The sequence below is a fragment of the Odontesthes bonariensis genome, chromosome 18 (genome assembly GCF_027942865.1).
Source record: "Odontesthes bonariensis isolate fOdoBon6 chromosome 18, fOdoBon6.hap1, whole genome shotgun sequence".
NCBI lineage: Eukaryota > Metazoa > Chordata > Actinopteri > Atheriniformes > Atherinopsidae > Odontesthes > Odontesthes bonariensis.
In genome coordinates, this window is record NC_134523.1 from 13,298,096 (window position 1) to 13,319,330 (window position 21,235).

Consider the following 21,235-nt stretch of genomic DNA (forward strand, 5'->3'; position numbering starts at 1 on the left):
CACCATTGTTTTTGACCACAAAATGTATGGCTAAATGTGACCACAGTGCAAAACCCACTACATGTGCCATTAGCTGTGCACCGACTGAGGCTTCAGGATACAGCTGTGAGCATACAGGGAGCAGGGAAGTGGCGACATGCGTTAGGAAAGCAGTAGGACGTCACAATTCCTTGAGTGTGGACACGCAACACTACAGAGAGACAACACAAGCGTCGTATGTCCAAGAGCTTAGCTTGATGTGCAATCAGTCTCTACAGTACCAGGACATCTGGTACATTGTGTTAGTGTGACGAAGCCACCGTCACTACAAACAGGTGACACATGGTAAACCACCCTCAGCCTTTCACATATTTACATTGTTCCCCACTGGTTTGGTGGTGAGTGCACGCACCACCCACACTACTCATCATATTTGTTGTCTCCACTTTACTTTATTTAATGGTGGTGACCTGTGGTGGTGATGCTGCTGCCATCCTCCTGCTCCTCTCTGCCTGCCTGGGAGAGTGAAACAGAGCAGCAGAAGCAGCAGCCTTTTATGGTATGGCCGGCTGCGGACTATACCATCTCCCCTCTAAGTGGAGGGGAAGAATTCAGGGTCTTTTGATATTTTCTGTTGTAATTGCTCAAATGGAGCGTGATTTATTATGGTGATGGTTAGTATATGTTATGTAATGTTAATGGGGTTATTGCAGAGCCTGTGTGTGAAATGTGGTGGCCAGAAGTATTGTTTTCTCTTTTAATTGGGTTTGATTGGTCTTGGGGCGGGGCATGGGGCTATATAAGGCTCAGGCTGACCAGACACTCGAGGTTTGAGAGTGTGAGGGCTGCCACTCTGTGTGCTTTGTGTCCACATAACTGGCTTCTTTTTGTTTTTCTCCCTGTAAATAAACCGCACAGCTTAAGCACTACCTGCCACTCTAGCCATTTTGTGTTTGCATCCTGAGTTTCCCACGTTTTGTGACAGTTAGCCATCAGCCATCTTCAAAAACAAATCATCTGAATATGAGTCAAACATGAGGATCGTGCTGGTTGTTGGAGTCGATGTGATTGCTTTGCAGTTGCTGCCAAGCTTCACTCCACTTCCCTGTGTTCTGAGGTATAGCAAAAGGATTCGAACGTCTTCGGACTACATGCTGCTGCATCCGTCCACGGAGCTATACTGGACACAAAGGAGGCGATGCTCCTCCATCTCTTCCTCGGCTGCTGTAATTACATCACCGGCTTCCTACAGAGACAGTTTATTGTTTTCATGCAGTGAAAAGCCCCGAGGGTTTCCTCCGTGCCCTCCCGCTCCTCCATTCGGATCCACTATAAATGGCCCTACAGGCCCGTCTATCAAACTTTTGTTGAGGGGGCTGATTTAATTTTGAAGACACCCCCCCCCTCTTTTACTTCCTTTCAGAAATGCATGCACGCAGCAATCATCCATCCCCTGTGTGTTGTTTTGTCTTTGTAACAAAAGCCTATTTCGTGCGTTACTGAATGTGTGCGCGCGTACTCTCTTTAAAGAAACACTTCGCAGTTAATTAAATTTGGGGGGGGGGGGGCCTTCCAACAGTATTGTGTTGCCAAGAGGAAAAACAGCCCACAAGAGGAATATGCAGATAATTTAATGTGATACCCTTCCACTGCACATATAGCTTGTATAAGTGTGTTCATTAATTGTCTAAACTCTCAGAGAAGCCGTTTGTGTCGCCATTTGTGCTCCACTCCATCCTCCTCTGTAAGTCGCTCTTTAATTCTTAATGTTAGAGATGTCCATCTCCCATCATTCCTTTCTTCTTGATAAGTATGCTGTATTTGGTGTGCCAACATGGAGCTGACCCACAAGAATGTATTGATTTTGAATGGAGACACGAGGCAGGGGGGCGGTCTTTGTGTTGGCAGTAACGGGTGTTGAAATCTTCACGGGTGATGTGGAGTGTCCGTGTGTGAAGGCTGAGGGGTAATTATGAAGAGCGAATGTCTGGGGAGGACGCACATGAAGGGAGAGAAAAATGGGAGAAAACACATGCGAGAGGAGGAGAGGAAGGAATGAGAGGGAGAATGAGAGGGAGATGGGATAGATGGATGATACTGTCAGCCAAGCGGTGCATGGAAGCATTGATGAGAAGCAAGCACAACACATAATAATGAATAATACAAAAAAATAAAAAAAGAGGGAGACAGTGAGCTGTCAGTGGTGTGTAGAAATGAGACACGGTGACATGATGAGTGAGAAAAAGAGTGTCAAGGATGCGTGTCTGGAAAGCCAAAATCTACCACTGGAGCAATAAAAAAAATAAATCTGTGTCTTCTCTCCTGTCCCACTGTCATCGCTGCCCATCAGTCAGAGTCTGGATTACATCCATGATGCCACCGGTTAATCCTGCAGTGTGTCGAGGAAAGGCATCAAACAAATGACTTTCACCTGAAAGGAGCTCAAAGACAAGTCGCTGACTCTGCTCTTACTGTCAGATCCGCTGCTTTAACATGAGCGGAAACAGTTATTTAAGCCTGCTCAGGCGCATGATGGAGGGACAAAGCTTCCTCTTAAAACCTGTAAATATGGAAAATCACCACTGTTTTTTTTGTTTGGCATTTGTTTTTGAGTGATAATATAGTCTGTTCTCAATCATAACCCGTGTTTTCTTCAATGATCAGTCATTATTTTAGAACTATTTGTTTTCCTTTACTTGCACGACATCTTTTAGTTTGGAGAACGGACCAAGGCTTCGACACAACTCGGCTACAACAAGAGGTTTGAGCGTCCTGACCGGCACCATTTTCCACACTGTGTCCTTCTAATCTGATTTACAGCATTCACCTTGCGCTTGCGAGGGATGGGCTCATCAAACAGCAAGCTGCTGCCGTCCTGCTCGTCCAGACTGGGGTCCTCGGGGCCTGCGGGGCCTGTCCCCACACCGCCCAGGCTGGGTACACGAAAGGGCTTGAAGCTGTCGGCGGAGAGTGGCGGGGATGGTGTGGACGGATTAGACTGATCGCTGGGAGCAGACCAGCTCCAGTAGCCCCCCGAAGAGCTGTTGCTAGACGGAGTGAAGGGTCCGGTCGAGCCGTTGTCCTTCCACGAGCCATTCAGACCCTCTGAAAAGAAAGAGGCGGCAAAGATATGAGGAACAGGAGGTGGAATGGTAATAGAGGGAGGGACGAGAGGAAAGGTAGAGCTGGAGAATAAGTTTAACGGCCGCCCAAACTTTGTTTAGGCATGTTTGTAAAGATAAAGGCTGTGTGTGTATATATGAGTTTTTGTGTCTCTGTTTCTTTACAGCAGCCGTATTTCCCATAAAATACCAAGTTGGTTTTGAGTTAGAGAGAAGCAAGTGTAATGACTGATAATTGTACATGATGAGCATTTCTCACAAACAAATGTTTGTTTCCTTGAGTTCGATGTTGTACAGTGAAGCTCATGAGTGCATGAAGACAGCAACTGTAAAGCTGGTATTTAAAACCCAACTGATCCATGTGTGGATGACTGATACGTTTAGCGTCGAACTGCATGAAGGTTTCATTTCTGCTTGTTGGAACGGGCCGTCAGTTGGTGGCTGTGTGCGATTGCAGTTGTGGGGCCCGTTGGATTCCTGCCACCATGTTGAGTGGCTGAAATCCAGACTCTTTGTGCTTCTCTGCGGATTGGAGCAGTTCATTGATGAGGCATTCCTGCAGCACAGCAGGTGGCAGTAATTTATCAGCCAAAGCGGCCACATGCATTCACAAGATAGCAGCTGTGAGGGAGGGAAATGTCAGCCCATGGAGAACATGCAAATTAACGTCTTGGAGTGGAGCAACTTTTTTGCATCTAGATGTCAAGTGATTTCTGCTTTATTTGTGATCGAGGAAAAGCAAGCGCACATCCGTCAATGTCGGCAGGACGCCTACGCCTTGTACCAATGCTACTCACCGCTGACTTTGACAGGTGGACTCCTAACCAGCGGGCTGGTGGAGAGACTGGTCAGTACCATGGCAGCTGTCACCTTGTCCATATCCACTTCCTCCTCTGACCGTCTGACAAAACACAAGAGAAAAAGAAGAAATCTTTACTGAGCATCATCCGTTTCCAGTCTGTCGTTATGGCTGTCACGATCATAAGCATTCAGTTGCCCATTAATTGTCCCAAAAATCATAGTTAACTGCTTATTTCCTGCAACTATCAGTTTCAGATTAGTGGTAGTGCAACCTCTTACTCGACCTCTACTTAGCTCAGAACCAAAAGGCACCCACAATGACGCTGTGGTTGCTGGCTTTGCCATTAAATCTGTCACGTTAATATAAACAAGTGCTTACTGGCCTGCAGTTGGTCAACTTTTAGAAGTTAAGCACCCAGAGATTAACTGCAGGCGCCATTAAACTACAGCAGGGGTTGCACACGATGGAAACAACATGGACACAGGGATGGAAATGGGATGTTTCCCTTAGCTCAATCCAGCTGTTTCAACACAAATGAGAGGGAAAACTCTAACAATTACACAAAAGCCATCACGTCGACATCAAACTTTAACATCAGCTTCGCTTCAAGTCGAGAAAACAAAAGGAACAAAAATCTGCTTCGGTTAAGACTTTACAGGCCGCAGTGACCACACGACTCTCGCCACCAAAAGTTGGACAGCTAAAGAACCCAATGAGTTCTTCACCTCCCTCCGCCAGATGTTGTCTGACAAAAAGCAGAGCTTTTGGCCTGCATACTGCAGCAATATCTACAACATAAGGTGCTAATTACATGCGAGTGTTTTGTTTTCTTTTAGTCCTTGGCGGGCAACTGCCCACAAGCCACAAGAAAAAAAAAGAAAAAAAATCAACAGTTAACAGCTGAAATACTACACCCCATAATAAGAGTCATGCAGTCGTTTTATTCCACAGTACACAAACGCATCAATCTACATGACAGACCCAAACCAAATCCACCACGCACATTTGTCTAATCTCCCTGATGTGTGGAAAACGTGGACTGGAAGACAGCCGTGTTAATCTGCAGGCATGTACTACTCCTAAAAGAGAGACGAAATCCCCGTGATCAAAGAGATGTCAATAGCTTCATCACCGACGGTCTACCTGTGGTACAAGTTCTCTGTTAACACGCCGAGCGGTGTGCGCACGGGCGCGCCAGTGAGGCTTTGATGGTGTGCGGATGCCAAAAGGATCAAAGACGAGTGCATAATAAAGATGAAATCTTCTGCTGCCTTGGAGGAACATGAAATAAGCCACGCTGAATTTCACGAGATCAAAAAGCAGAGCATCTCCATTGTTAGAAACACGGCAAAGCGTCAAGCTGTTAAACTAAAATAACTCACAGTTTACTTTCTTAACAAAAGTTCAAAAGCAAAGCCGTGCCCATTTAGCTCAGACTGTACGGAGAGCTGCAGTTATGCAACATCAGTAAGATCATCGCCGCTTTTATTCGCCGCACACAACTTTAAACGACTGTGGTTGAAGTGGATGATGATGCTGGAGACACGAGGTGACCGTCACTGCCCCCTGACACAGCGCGACCCCGTGCGCACTGTACGACAAATACACCGGCGACACTTTAGAACTAAATTACTAGAATAGTTGAGAGGCTCAGTTAAAGCCCTGCTGTGGCGCCTGATAATTATTTATAGAAGGGCTTGGAGGCACAGATGCTCCCCCTCTGGGCTGACTGTACTTAAGAAAAATAGAGGGAAAGTCCCAAACTCCACACGGGCCACTGACGTGCATGTAAGACGACAGAGCGGATGTAAAACTGCAAATGTTGTTCAGACGTCAAAGCTTAAGGAGAAAACGTCTGAAAAAGTCAGCCATAACTGCAGTATTTAAAAAAGAATCAACGTTTTGGTCTATCAGGGGGATTACACCAAACGTCACATCTGTGGACTTGGATGGGATGAGACGTTAGATAACAGCGCTTCATGGACCCGAGCATCCCAAACGATTGACCACACCGGTGTCCCTCTTCCTTCTGTGCGGCTCTGCACAAACCTGAGAAGGCTTCCCGAACGTAGTGTTTCTCCTGATGGAATCAGAGGTTTTACTTTCGGCTGCCGGTGCCGAGTGAAGACTTAAGGCCTGTGTTCGCAACCACATGTTAAAAAAAACAAAACAAAACAAAAAAAAAGCTAAGCTAACGGGGATTTCCAGAGTTCTTTTCCAAACCAAAGCAGACTTCTGAGGGATTATATTTAGAATCATTCTTATAAGATTGATTCACCACAGGGTCCACGGGGCATAACATTCCCCAAAAATGAGACAAGTTCAGCTGTGTTTTATATTATGAATAAGAGAAATGCAAGCAAAATAAATGACACGCTCTGTAAAGAACAATACTGCAACACCGGGCTGGGATCACTTTGTGTATTTTAATTGACATCAAACTGAGGGCACTGTAAGATCTCAGAGAGTATTCACACACTCTACAACTTAGGCAGTCTGATGGATGATCAGAATCCTGGACTTAGCTGCTCAGTTTGAGCAGAACAGGATTGTCAAATTTGGCACGCGATGCAAGTCGTAGGCCTAAGCTACACCGCCCGTGTCTCATTAGTTTCATCGTGAGTGAGTTGCACGATTAAAAGTGTATTTACTTCACAGGCGAAAGAGGGATAGATGTGAAGAGTGTGTTGGCTAACAAAGAGAGAGGACCAGCTTCCATTAGCTGATGGCTAATTTATTACCCCTCCTGCTGCTGAATATGATGTCATTACAGCCTTCACATAAATCAAGAAAAGAGGCTGCACACACAAATGCCACTTTTACGCATAACCCCCCCCACCCCCACCGCCATAAAACCACTTCCTGGTCACCTTGGGAGGTCATCATGTGACTGTAGATATTCTCTTCACAGCAACAGTGACAGATAATAATTGCTTGGAGATTTTGTCCATCATGAAATATGAAAGAGTAAATCTGGGGAAAACACATTAGGAAGTCTTACAGTTCAGTTCTAATGTATGGCACGGAAGAAAAGAGAGAGCGGGAAGGGAGATTTTCCCCAAATCACATTTGTCATTAGCGGTCTTATCAAACTTTCGTCCAAGTGGCTATTGTGGCAATAATTAACACACACTGAGAGCGTGTACGTGCGCGTGGCGGAGAGACCCGTCGAGACGCGTTCCACAGGAAACACAGTGGGATGGTTAATGGTTTGGTAAGTCAATTCCGAGAAATGAGTTTCACATGTTGGAATGTTTGTGTCACCGTGTGTGTCACAGTGAGTGTGTGTGTGTGTGTGTTGCAATATTCTCACTTTAATCATTTGCAATAAACCCTCCTCTAGTATCACCCCCCCCCCCCCCCCCTCCTCCTCTGGGTCCCTGAAGGGGACATTATCCTGGACGTATAGCTTCATCAACAGAAAACTACAGATAAAGTCAAGAGCTTGTTGACTAAAGCTGTTTACATGAAACGGATCCATGTGATTTCATCCTGCTGCTGGCTAACTGGAAATAGCAGACCAGCTTCCACTGGAGATGCTGGTAAAGACTGATGAGATGGTTTTTTTTCAATGAAACAAACTCTTTAATTTGAACATGTTCTATTAAAATAGCGTCAACGTTCAGAATGACTTATCTGTATCTGATTCAAAGCCGCCCTGAAGCTTCTTCGTGCAAAACTTGCATCATTGTCCTCTTTTCACATGTACACACAGTGCAAAACATACATTAAAGGAGATTTTTACCTCCCTTCTCTCAACTTAATATTCAAATGCTCTCATTGGCAAATAGGAAAAATAGCTTTATAATTAAAAATGGAAAGACAGCACATAGATGGGACACTTAACTCTGTGCATGATTGTCATAAATTAATGATGTTATTTTTTTTTTCCCAGATTATTATTATTATTTTTTTGTTAGTGCAAACAATCAAAAGCTTGAGAGATCTGTAGATTCGGACTCTGTAGGCACGCAATACAAGGAAAAGCAACAAATGCTCGTGTTCAAGAAGCTGAAACGAATGAATATTCTGCAGTCGTGTCCTTCAATAAAAAAATAAACAAAAAATTAACAAATCAACAGACCTTTTTTTTTCATTCCAGAGACAATCCACTCAAGCAGAGGAAAAAGAAAACTGCTGGAAACAGGTGAGGTCAAACATTTCTACGAACCAATGACGCCGGATCGCTCTCGCTCCGACAGAGGCAGCAAAAACCAAAAAGGCGGGCGAGTCAGATGTCGATCAACCGCACACTCACACTGAGTCATTAGGCGAGGTCCTATCAGATGAAACAAGTCTGACTGCGTGAGTGAGTGGACAAAGGTTACGTAGAACCTTTAAACTGCATTATTACTGTATTTGGAAGTTGAGACACATGCAGGATGCTTAGAAAAGCAAAAAACACTGCGGGGGGGTGGGGGGGGGGTTGGAGTAGATGTAGAACATTTATTGATGAGCAACTGGATCTCCTGAAGATAAAAAGACGAGAAAAATCCCTGACTGAGTGCTTTGAAAATCAAGAACACGTGTAGAAAACAACTGAAATGAGAAGCAGAAGCAGGGAGGGAATGGCAGAAACCTTCTGTGGTTGTGGAGACAGGTGAAACAACAGCTCCCTCTTCAGGAGTGGTGATGAGCTTGGAAGGAGATTTGGCAGCTTTCCAACCCGTCAATGAAATGTCTCTGTGTGTGTGTGTGTGTGTGTGTGTGTGTGTGTGTGTGTGAGTGTGTAGCAGACGCTTAAATTTGTTGTACTTGTCTGACCAGACGTGTGCACTCTTTTTAAAAGTACTACAAGTGAAATGAGCAAAACAAAGAGCCCGCACGAGAGCGAGTGAGATGGGGGGCAGACTCGTATGGGTGTGAAGTCTGAGGCCCGAGTCACCGCCATTGTGGAGGGACCGGTGTTCAGTTTCAAGCAAAACACTGTGCAAGGCGGAGAAAATAACACGGGTTCATGTTACTGTGACTATCCTGACAGATAAACAGGCAGCCACTGAAATGTAGGCCTGGTTTTTGTTCCTCCCCCCCCGGGATGTTTTGACGATAGAAGAAAAACTGGGTGCCATTATTTTTCAAGGCGGAACAACACAAACTTTTTATTACGGTATTTAAAGCGATACTATGTAACATTTCTACCTTAAAATAACAGTTTGAAAAAAATTGTGCGGCTAGAATGAGTTTTAATATTACGATTGGCCTGTCTCCTATGCCCTTCGGGGGTCTGAGTTGGAATAACTGCGCTATGTAACTTTGCTGGACCGGCCCGGGAGCTGAGCGGAAGTACTTCGACTTGCTTTCTGGCACACCTACCGCAAAAACAAATAGACCCCTCTCACGCTCCCAGGTATAAGGCTATGCTAGCGCAACATTGTCAGTACGATCATCATGGCAGAGGCACCGAAGAAACAGAAGAAGACATTGACTGATGAAGCAAGGAAGAGAAAGAGATTTACAACAGTGTCTTAACCGTACATTACCTCCAAGCCTGTAGGGGGAGCTCCATAATGGGCTTTTTGAGAAGTTACATAGTATTACTTTAAGAAAATGTTTTCTAACATTTTCTTGTGTGTTTTTTTTTTTTTTTAACTTTTTTAATTTTAAGTCCAAATGAGTTGCTTTTATGGTCTTTTTTTCCCACCATGTTTTTGTCCAATAGTGTTGTGTTATTTACTTTGTTTTTACATTCTGTTTATTGTCGCATTTTTGTGGTGTTTGTTGTCCTCGCCGAGTTTTCTTCAATGTAGATTTGCTTTGTTGGTTTTGCCCCCCTTAGGGTCACCATATGAGTCATTACCATAAAAAGGCAATCATCTGGGTATTGTTGCATTAAAACAGGATGCTTAAGTGAACATTTGCTTATCAGGTTACTTTGTTCAACCTGAGAGCTGTAGTTCAGACATCAGAGGGGGAAGCTCGTCCATCGAATGTATGTGAAAATTCAATGTTCATGAGCCAGGTAATTATTTTTTTTCCTCCTTTTTCCAAACCTCTTCTGTTGGAGCAACAAGCTTCAACATTGCTCCTTAAAAAGCTGACGAGGGACGGTAACTAAAACAGTCTCATACCACATTCCTGACGGGTCCAGATACAACACTGGTTTATGCTTCACACAGACCAGTACACGTTCTAAAGTTTGTCATCTTTTATAAACGAACCCCCTTCCCAAACACATTCAAACTGAAGGGCCAAGTTCAGCCTCTGTGCAGACAAGCGAGCACAAACTCTGCTCGCATTAGTTTCTATGGCACCCAAAGCACCATCAATCATTTCTGTAAGGCAGCTGAGAGGTGTGGTGGGTTTAGGAATTCCCCTAAAACACAGACCAGTGCTACCAGGCCCACCCCTCTCTCCTACACTCTTTAGTCCTCTTGCTCCTCTTCCTCCCTTCACCCCTGCTGGACTGACTTTTCATTCTTGTGTACCTCTCTCTGGGCCTCGCTAGCTTTCCCTCCCACGCTTGGAGCTTCTTTGACTTCTGCTGCCACGGATCACAGTGCGAGCAAAGTAAGGGAACGAAAAAAGAATGCGTATGCCTGTGTGGATAAATATGTGTGTGTGTGTGTGTGTGTGTGTGTGTGTGTGTGTTTGGGTTGGCTTGTCTCTTTGATGCTGCATGGTGCAGGGAGGTCTACTTGTTTATAACAGCCACTGGACTATGAAGCCCATTTCCTCCTCAATAAGCTCCTATAAATCAGAAAGCTTCTTGCATACTATGTGCTTATCTGATATATCCAACACACACACACACACACACACACACACACACACACACACACACACACACACACACACACACACACACACTATCCAAACCACAAAAGAAATCTGCATATGACACAAGGTCAACATGCATGAAGGGCGCAGCTTCTGACTGGCAGGTGCACATGAAGGGAGACACTCAGGAGTTTTCTCCGACATGCAGGCATCCTTCAGCGATGTTGCCAACAACAGTCCTTTGTTGGAGAACAAGTACCTAAAAAAACCCAGTTTTTCAATAAAATCTCAATACAAATACAAGTACAAGGTTGTGCGTAAGAGACTTTTCAATATCCTGAAATGTATTGAGGTAGTTTTCTATACATGATAGCCGCTTTCGGACAGAGCCGTTCTAAGAACGCAGTTATCAGAACTGTCCTACTCGAATTTCGTTCTGATAACTATCCTTCCCCAGCGGAACTGTTTCTGCATTCGCACATGAGTCGGGACCAGGTCGGGACTGATGCGCCGCGCGCAGCCGTCTGCGTCAGCGACGTGTTACTTTAGCCGTTTAGCGCTACATTCAACAACAAAACAAAACAAAACAAAACCCGGTAAAAGTAAGGAGAGAAGAAAAAACACCACAAAGAAGCTAATATGGAGAGCGGGGAGGCCACCGTGTTCATGGTCTGCATGACGGTGATATTAATCATGGACAATCACATCAGGCGTCTAATATCGAGGCTGGAAGAGCTCACAGAGAGAGTCAGGAGACGAAGGATTATGCGCAGGCGATACTTTTTCATTTCATGAAGTAAGAAAGGAGAGCAGAGCGCCACAGACAAAGGGGACAACGTGTAAGTTTAACTTATTAAACACCCGCCGGTTGTGTCCGTGTCTATTGAGGAAACATTTCAGCCGTGACAGCATGACATGGGGCGTAGCTACCGACCACCAAACACCTCCGTCAGATGCGTTCTATAGAACCATGAAAAGACCCGACCTCGGAGAAGGAGCTGAAATGGTTATAGGAACTGAGGGAGATGGTCCCGAGTTCCTGTATGTCCGAATGCGGGAGAAAACGGCCCCGCGGATTAAAAGGTTATTAGAACTGCCAAAGGTTCCTACAGTCCGAAAGCGGCTGATGTGATGAGGGACCTACACCAATGACACACAAGGCTGTTTATATAAAGTGTGGACACGTGCTGCCGGCAGCTGCAGGACAGTGTTTGCTTGTTGTGAACTGGAGCACACGGCTAAATCCTGTAGCTCCGTCACCATATAACGTAATGTTCAAATATGTATATGTATTTGTTTTTTTTTTTTATAAAACTTTAAACAGAAAACAATAAACTGTTTAATAAAAGTCCAGATTCATCTGAAAAAAATATTAAGATCCATCAGTCATTTCTTTTTTTAAGCAGCTACCCAATTGTTCCAGCATGAACGTCCACTTGAGCTTCTGAAAATCAATTTACAGATTTTTCCCCCCCGCATTTAAGAGACTGACTGATTAAACGACAAATTGGGAAAATAATCAGCTCATTAATCATCAGAGAAAATTGCGGTCCTAAGTGGCTAGATTAAGACCGGTTTCCGAGTACCGTTTGGTCTACTTCGGTACTTAATCATTCACAAATTGCCACTTGTTAAACGTGAGGATTTTGCGTCTGCGTTTGAATAACTGAAAACTGAATCCGCGTGTTTCATCTGAAGACATCACAGACCAGACTAAATGTTTAGCCGTTTAATTTGTTTTACTCCATCGATGTTTGGCCGGCGTCCGGTCAGTTGTGTGTCAACAAGCACTCAGAGATTTGGTTGGAAAAGTATTCAAATACAACCGTTTAAGCCATCGCTTAGAAGCACGAGTTCGCACAATGTATCCAAACACAATACCCGTCTATAAGCAAGATTTATGCTAACACTCATCAGCTCACAGTCTGTAAAACTGTGGCATGAACAAAGAAAGAATCAATAACATTTTGATGCAGATCTGGTCCACTTCCTGTAAAACTGTGCCCTACAAGTGCTCTTCTAGTTTTCAAACTTTCTGACCTGCACATCTGTTCGGAGCTGCCCCCCCCCAACAAAGGACTACGTAATCTTCTTAGTCATAACAACATATTCCGTTGCCTGGCAGCAGGTAGCGTTCTGAGATAGGGGTCATGGGTATTTCTCCACTCACTGAGACTCTATTTCGGCTCTCCCGGGTTCTGGGGCAAAACCTCCATCTGATTTATTATAACCCGAGCCCCACGGTGAACCGTGTCCCACATCAATGTTCCTCCAACGCTGAAAAATGGGCTCCAAGACCAAATGTCAAGATACCCTCATTTAGAGTTGATACAACACAGTTGAAACAAGAAGGATTTCAAAGAAGACGGTGTTAAATTACAGGCACGAGTGACAGCTGAAAGGAAACAGAAATACTCCACTTGAGCTCGAGGAATTTATTTGGAGTAACTGGTGGTTTTGGATCTTAATGAAAAGCCTGGACTGAACTCTCAGACATAAATAGAGTGAGATCATTGGTAATTCTGGGTGAAATCTCCCATCGTTTTTTTTTTTTTATGAAGACCACAAACTTGGGTTTTAACTTTAAACAGCAACAAGACATTGAAACCTACATGTACCTCAGCAGTAAAATACAACGATAAGTACACATGTGTAGCATCCCGTGGTCGCCTTGCACGCACCGTATGGCTCAAACACTCTTAACACTCACTCTGAATACGTGTCGAGAGAAAATTCTGTAGCTGTATTCCAAACAATGTTCATTTTTTAACAAAAAAAACAAACAAACCGCTTTAATTTAAACTGTAATTTCCCAATGAACACAATGCTTCTGAGTTACTAAAAAGGGCTGAGCAGCGGCCGCCATGCTTCAAACTACAGGATCTCAAAGGTAAATGGAAGCAGGGCCGTGTTCAAGAACCTTATCAGACCCAAGGAACACAAGCTGAGCGCTGGTTGGGTTTTATGTCGTCTTTGTTTATACTGAACGCAATTGTCTTTTCCCATTGAATCCTTGAGCAATGCCCCCCCCCCCTCGTGCACACCCAACCAGACCACCATCGTCTCAGTAAGCCATGAAAATCCTGCTCACCATCTATTGTGCACCGTACAGAGAATTGCTTATTAACTGCATGGGGTTGGTCACATATTGATTAGAGTGGATGATGGAGCCATTCAGGCTCAATATTATTATTGCTGTGAGCCACACCACGTCTAATCGTTGGCGGTTGCTTGCAGCTAATCAGCTGATTATGCCTTTGCATGTTTTAGTGGTCTGCCTCTTCAAACACACACACACACACACACTTAGGGCTACATAAAGACATGACATGAGCCGGACATGGAGCCAAAAAATCTCTCCATGTGTGTGTGTGTTTCTTCCTCAAGTGTCTGCAGACAGACAGTCACAGCTGTACAACAGAACTATCTGCAGATCAAGAGAGCGAGACTTTCCCTCTTCAGGGGTCCTGATGTTTTCCTTTTTCTTTGCCCTTTTCTGCTCCGACAGAGGTGAGACGCATGATGACACCGACCTGCTGACACGCACCGCAGCCTTTCAGTGTCGTACAAATTTTCTCAATCAACAATTTATCGTGGGCACACACATGGGAGTTTTCTTCCCCATTATACTACAAAGTGCATCACGAAGATCTTCAATGTCACAGAGAGGACTGGCAAAGAGGCAGCCGCCCTCCGCTGTGTTGTTCTTAAGCCTATTTTACTTGAATCTAATAATGTTTACACACACATATACACATGTGCACGCACAAAGAAAAGCGTCGCACCCATGCAGGCAAAATTGGAAATTAGATCATATATGTAAACAAAGGCACAGACACATGGGAGAGACAATAGCTTCCACTTGGATATACCAAGTTGGCTTGATAAATGCACATATAAATGTGATTTAAAAAGCCTCTACGCCTGTGCTTTTTCTTACACCGATGCCATAAATTGTGAGGATTTCCACATCTTCTGCAGTGAAAAGTCTTTGAGCTGCACTGACACACTCAGAGCGACTCACCCAGTCAGTGGGTCTTAAAAGCTACTTATTAAAATATCTCAAGGACATTCATGTGTCACTCACATCTGATTGATTATCTACCTTCTGTGTCAGTTACATTTTTCCGCACCACTGCCACAAATGCTAATCACACAGTCTATTACCATTTAAGTACGTATTTATCGGAAATCTTCAAAGACCCTTTCAACCACGGGAGAGAAAAACCGCCCTCTCTGCTGCATAGTTTCTGAAAATCACCCTTCAGCCCAAGTGGCTGCAAATAACTGCTACAAAAAAATGAAAGTGAAAATGATTATATATATGTTTATGTTTAGTGTTGTGCACCTATTAAACAAAGACGCCAAAAAAAAAAAAAAAAAAAAATGGTGTAAGTCACACAGATGGTCCTCGCTGAGGATTCAGGAAATGTCTTAGAGACAGCATCACATCGACAACATTCAAGCAAATACCAGAAATTTGTAATCAGACAAATGCAAAATATTAAAATACTAAATACTGAGGAGGGTGATTGGTGAGTGAGTGCAGCTGTGACAGGGGTGAAACTGATGGCAGGGCAGAAGAAACTGAGGAAAACATGGCAAAAACTAAAGACTAACCAGGAACTTAAAACATAACAAAACTAACAGACATGACACAGAGCAGAAACAATTGATTAAAAAGTCGTCATTGCAGCTGAGATGGATGCTATCAAATGTCATACGCCGATAGTGGGTATGTCTGGGCAGTGTAGCGAGTTTTTAATCTATATACTGTCTATTCTCCTCTATAAAGCCAAGCCACTGTGTGCGTTTCTTCTCAGTGTTGATGCAACCCGAGCAAAGGCAAACTGCATTCGTCAACTTTTTTCAACAACAACTCCTCCTAAAGGTACCTTGCACGTACCGAGTTGCACAAACCGTGGCTGAACTCCACCGAAGAGTCGCCATATCAGCCCCGTGAGCTCGAGCACTCTCTTTTCCTCCTCCATCTCTCTCTGCATGTAACGAAAGTTCCCATTTCAAATCAAAGTACAACTGAAGTCAAAACACAGACTTCATCAAAGGTGATTTTTAGCTGGTTAACAGGTACTTTTCATTTTCATTCCTGACTCATTGCGCTGTCTGATAAAAAAAATGTACGAGTCTTTATAAGGAGTTCAGTCGCACTACAGGTCATTTTATGAGAGCTGAGACGCAAAGAAGCAAACCCACCGCCTATACTCCTTGGCATCGGGTAGAATGCAAATACTTAGTGTTCTGTGGTACTATTATCAATCTTGTACCAGTGTTTCAACATGGCACTTAGAGGCACGAATGACTTCATCAGCCCTCCTATAGCAATATGATAAAAACAAAAAAATAAAAGAGGCGTACAGTTCTGTTTCGTTTCCCGTGCCAAAGACTTCTTTGGGAAACTACCTTTGAACTTGAATGCAAACATGTCATAAAAATATGAGTCAGACAGTGAGGATCATCACATCACTGGGATGGCTGAGAGTATGAAACAATGTAGTTTTCAGGTAGTGTTTCTGGATGAAAAGTGCTGCAGGGTGCAGAAATGGGCCCTCACTGAAAGTGTGCGTCAGGTTGATGTATACAAGTTCTGATTTGTTCTTATTTTACATCTACAGAGACAGTTAAACCTTTCAGCGACAGAGACGGGGTGGGGGTGATCCTATTTGCGGCAGTTTTCCTTTAATGAGCCTTTTGACTGACACACGTGTAGCACTCTGTCCTAGATTTGCACTCTAGGTTATGGTTCCTGCACACATCCCCACCTTAGAGATAAGGGTGGATACACACAAACACATCTGGTGGTTATGCACTAGACTGGGGCTATAGGTTAGTGGTCCCACTCTTACCTCTGGCCATGCAGCACTTTCACATACCAATAAAAACGAGGTCTCTTTTCCCCTTTCCCCACCATCACAGTAGCAGGTGGCAACGTGCTCGGTGGCTGGTTTAAAAGACGTTTTCTTCCCTGAAGCATGCAAACTATGTCTTGTTTAAAGAGGAACTATTCAGCCATTTTTTTCACGAGCTGAAACCGTTTCCTGAGGTCTTCCCTAAATGTCCGTAACATGTTTTGGTCAAAATAACACAGAGAAACACAACAGTAACTTGTTTTTCTACCATTAATGTACACCTCCATTGAAGTGGACTATTTTAGGGGCAAGAAGTGACCCACTCAACTCAATCCAGCCCTAATATTCCCTGGGGAGACTTCGTACCACACACCAAACTGATAAAATAGAGGAAGTTGTTAAAACAGGCACCACAGAATTTTACGGCTGCTGGATGCCTAAGAACACCTTTGACAAGTCACGTCCATCACATATCGGCTCAATGAAACACCAGAATTCGTTGTCATTCAATTCCTCTGTGCAAAGAAATGTTGCTGTCACGGGCAATAGTTCACCAATGTTTGTTTTCCTTTAACAGCGGTTATCGGAAATGTGCCGACGGTGCTTTCAATGACAAACGGGAAATGGAATTTTCTGACTTCAGGGCAGTAAAAACCTTAATGAATGTCAAGTAGAAGTCAGATTTCTTTGTCCCGATATGAAACATTAAACAAAGTCCTTGCAGGGCATCGCTAGATCATTTAATTTCCTCAGTTAGGCATCAGTCAAGCAAGTGAGGAGGGTGGATAAACTCGTAGAGGGACAGAGGTTTCACCTGCAAATCTCAGAAACTCACAGAATGACACATTTTCAGATGGTGTGTGGCCCAAAACAAAATGCCAGAGCTGTGGGTGTTTTTTTCTTCCCCTGCCTTTTTGAGTTGGTAGTGACTTGAGACAGACACCCAAATAATTTATATGACCTAAATCACAGAAGATATGGATTTTTACAGAATATCCTATTAAAAAAAATAAATAAATCACCAGGCACTTATCAGCCAGTCTAAATAGTCTTGCTCTATCTTAAATGTGTTCAAGCTCTTGTAGCAGCACTTGTTTTAAATGTCCTTTTTAAATAAACTGACCATTACTGCTTTTTCTGCAGAACCAAATCTGTGCACAAATCAAATAAGCACTTTGACACCTTGCGATGAAGCCTGGTCTCTTCTTTTGTGGTAAAACTAGAAAGAAAAAAAGAAACACCAACATTCTTTGGAAAAGCTGTGATTAACATCTGTGCGCTACCTGAGCTTGGGCAGCTAGAAATCTCAACAACAATCCTGTCTGCTGGTTCTGGCACGAGAGGAAAAACAGCTCAAAGCCAAATGTGTGGTTGGTGCTCGCATCACTTCATTCCATGCCAGAAAAGAAAATAGAAGAATCAAAACACAACCAGATAAGAATGACAATATGATAAATAAAATTATACAAAAAAATAAATAAATACATTTTTACATTTTTACCACCAATGATAAAAAAAGAGATAATACTAGGTTTATGATGGAGCCACGTTTAAAATACAAAGCATGGTGAAGACGGTGATGGAGGAAGAAAGAGGGTAGTAGGTGGGAGTAAGGGAAAACCAATTTGTATACACACACACACATTTATGATGGGTTTTCCTTGAATTGATGTTGTTGTAGGCCCTAATGAGCAGAGGGAATACATAGGATCTAACTGCTCCGAGCTACACATTTGGCCTTTTATGTGTGTGCGCGCGCGTGTGTGTGCATGAGTAAATATATCCCTTTCGGTGAGCCGTTTATGTTTCTGCTTACAACTATAAGCGTGTCTGAGCACATGAATGTATATTAATGCATGTGAGAGTCAGGGAGGGAGTCCTGCGATCTGAACAAAGGCAGCAGCCATAAGAGTTATGATGACCTTTGCGGCAGCTGGCTGGTAAATATTCTCCATCCTTCTGTCCTCCTTTCTTACAATCCTCAGCTCCCTCCTCTTTTTTCAATCTACCTATCCTCCTCTCGTACTATGATTCAACAAAGGGATGTAGGTAGACCCACGACGCATCTGAGCTCCGTGTCTGAAATAGAGTGAGAGAAGAGAGACGTAAACAGCTGGGGAGGTCTCCCTCTGCGTCTCTGCTATGCCCTTTCTCTGGCTGCGGTGTGGCGTGATTTATTTGTGTTAACATCAGAGTTCTGACTCTGGGTGCTTATTAAACTCAGTCATTGAATCCCTTGGCAGGCAGGCTTCAAAAGGAGATTAAAAACATCAATATTTTTGGTCTATGGCTTCTGAGGCCTGCTAAAGACCGTCACATGCAGGATCTTGTGCAAAAATGTCACTTTCAGCAACATAACGCAGTTTTATTGATTGCAAACGTGTCACCATAGCGCTTTAAAAAATGCTTTTCTTACTAACAGGTCGGATTAACCACTGGATTAACTACTAAACGGCACAGAATGAGAAGTAAAAAAAAAGAAAGAAAAAAAGTCAGCAGCAGCTTCAGTCCTCCCATAGCATCTGCACAAGATGCATTAAGCCACAGCACTGAGTGTCGGTAACCCACATTACAGTTTCATCCAGGGCCCAGTACACAAAGAGTTGTCACAGTAAGCTGACATATAAGCAGTTATGAAGACTTAACTTATGGGCTTGTCATGAATTTCATCATAAACGTAACGTTCGAACTGTATGCAGGCTCATGGAATAACTCCTACATGTAATCTAAGGTCTCAGATGTCCATCCTCTCCTCCAGCTGCCTTTCACCCATTCAGTGCATGTCTGTCCGTTATGGTGTTTGGTGGCGATGGTCGTGGTGATAATGGTGGTCATAAGAGCAGCCCAAGTTAACCCCCAACTGTTCCTTTCTCTCCACCTGCCCTCTGGACACACAACTTGCCAATAAGTGACATAAAGCATAGACATAAACACACACAAGCACCCTTTTATCACCACTGAGCTTGATTATAAACACCTTGGCTGTAACCACAGCCGAGGCAGAGAGATACTTCCACCCGAACCTCCAACCCCTCACCTCCCAGGAGAGCAATACGCACACTGAAGGAAGGGGGCCTCTTTCCCAATTACACTTTGAAGGAGAGGGGGTGGTTGTGTCTCAGTGTATGGTGTGTGTGTGTGTGTTTGATGAAGTTGCTCATAAAACCTCTGGAGATTGAGCCTGATGGAGAGCATTATAAAGGGTCCATCAGCTGGTCCAATCACCTCGTGCAGCTTCCAGGCAGGACCACGGGCAGGACAAAGGATCTGCCAACCACTTCAACATTTACCTAAAGGGCTTTTACTTACACCCCTCCCCCCTTCAGTCTTCCTCTACCGCGCTTCCTGTCTAATGTATTTGCTTAAAAGTGCAATATTTAACCTTTCAGTCCAGCCAGAGTTAACTATGAAATGGTTTCCCAATCAGCAACTGGCTGAGTTAATTAATTTTTCACTCATTTTCTCACTACTTTGCTATTCTGAATAATCAAGCAGCAAAGAACAAGTCAAACCGCGTACTTGTCCTGTCGGCATGTGAGCTGTGAGTGTCTGTTATGAGTGCTGCAACGTAATTAGTTGGGTTAGAGTGTCTCGTGTTCAAAGAGTGAAATCCAGCAGACATGCAGCAAATATTATCCCAACATATCAGTTTATCTGATTTATCCTTCATCTGATGTTATTGACACTTTTTGCCCAGATGTACACATCTGCAAAGATGGCAGCTTGATTTGTTTTCGGTTCCCGAACGTTTTGTGGTTTTGTTCACTTTAACACCTCGAAAGAGAGTCGGTAGGCCATCGGCCATATTCTACAAAACTTTGCTGTGGCGAGTGCTGGGTTTAAAAGATTAAACATTCTGTTTAAAAGATAAGACTCTTGTGATTTGGCTGATGCAAAGCATTTTGATTGACATCTCACATGTCGCGTCCAAAGACTCCGCAGCCACGTACACACGAAGCCAGGAGTAAAGGAAGCTATCAAAGACGGACACATTCAATTGTAAACATGAGGATATGCCGTAAAATCATTACAAAAAACGTTGCCAACAAAACGTAATCTACGAGTGATTCTGACTGTTTGGGAATAAAGTTTAGTGTTTGCTGTCAAGAGAGCAAAATGAAGTATTTACTCCATATAGCTCCAGAAAAGCTCTCCGTTTACTTTGTGCATGTCATGGACAGTCACCTTAAGACCAGAATGGAAAGGGTTTCAATTCAGTTCAGTTCAATTTACATTTACATAGCGCCAAATTACAACAAATGTCATCTCAAGGCAATTCAAAGACGCATTCCAATTCAAGCCAATTAGCATCCAATCATATCAAATTCATTACATTTCAAATGAGTCCAATTCATGCATACAAAGCTAAAGAACCCAACAGATTGCACCAAAACCTCTCTTCGATCCAATCCCCCGTCCTGAGCGTGCACGAGGCGACTGTGGAAAGAAACAACAGGAAGAAACCTCTGGCAGAACCAGACTCAGGCCAACCACCTCGACCAGCTGGGGTCTGAGGGGACAACAAACACCAGAACAGCAACATTTGGGTTTAAAACCCTCCCGAAAAGAAGACAAATAGATGATTTTGTACGTTTTTTTTTTATTATTATTAATGGGAGGGGTTTTGGTACGCTTCCATTAGAGTATGTTAAAACCCACACAGGTGGCAGTTGTTGAATCCGGCAGCTGGTACAGTCAGTAAATTACACGAGGAGTGGAGTCAAACTGCAGCTTGACTCGGCCATTTA

General features: G+C 43.7%; 1 protein-coding gene across 3 annotated transcripts in view; it reads right to left on the reverse strand.

The window, feature by feature from the left end:
• znf704 (zinc finger protein 704) overlaps positions 1–21,235 on the reverse strand; it is a 53,660-nt gene that overhangs the window by 6,817 nt on the left and 25,608 nt on the right. For all 3 annotated transcript variants that reach the window (XM_075449784.1, XM_075449783.1, XM_075449782.1), the window contains exons 3-4: positions 3,899–4,002; positions 2,807–3,084 (exon numbers count right to left, since the gene is read on the reverse strand). In XM_075449784.1, coding sequence (XP_075305899.1) covers positions 2,807–3,084; positions 3,899–4,002 — 382 coding nt within the window. The remainder of the gene's footprint in view (positions 1–2,806; positions 3,085–3,898; positions 4,003–21,235) is intronic.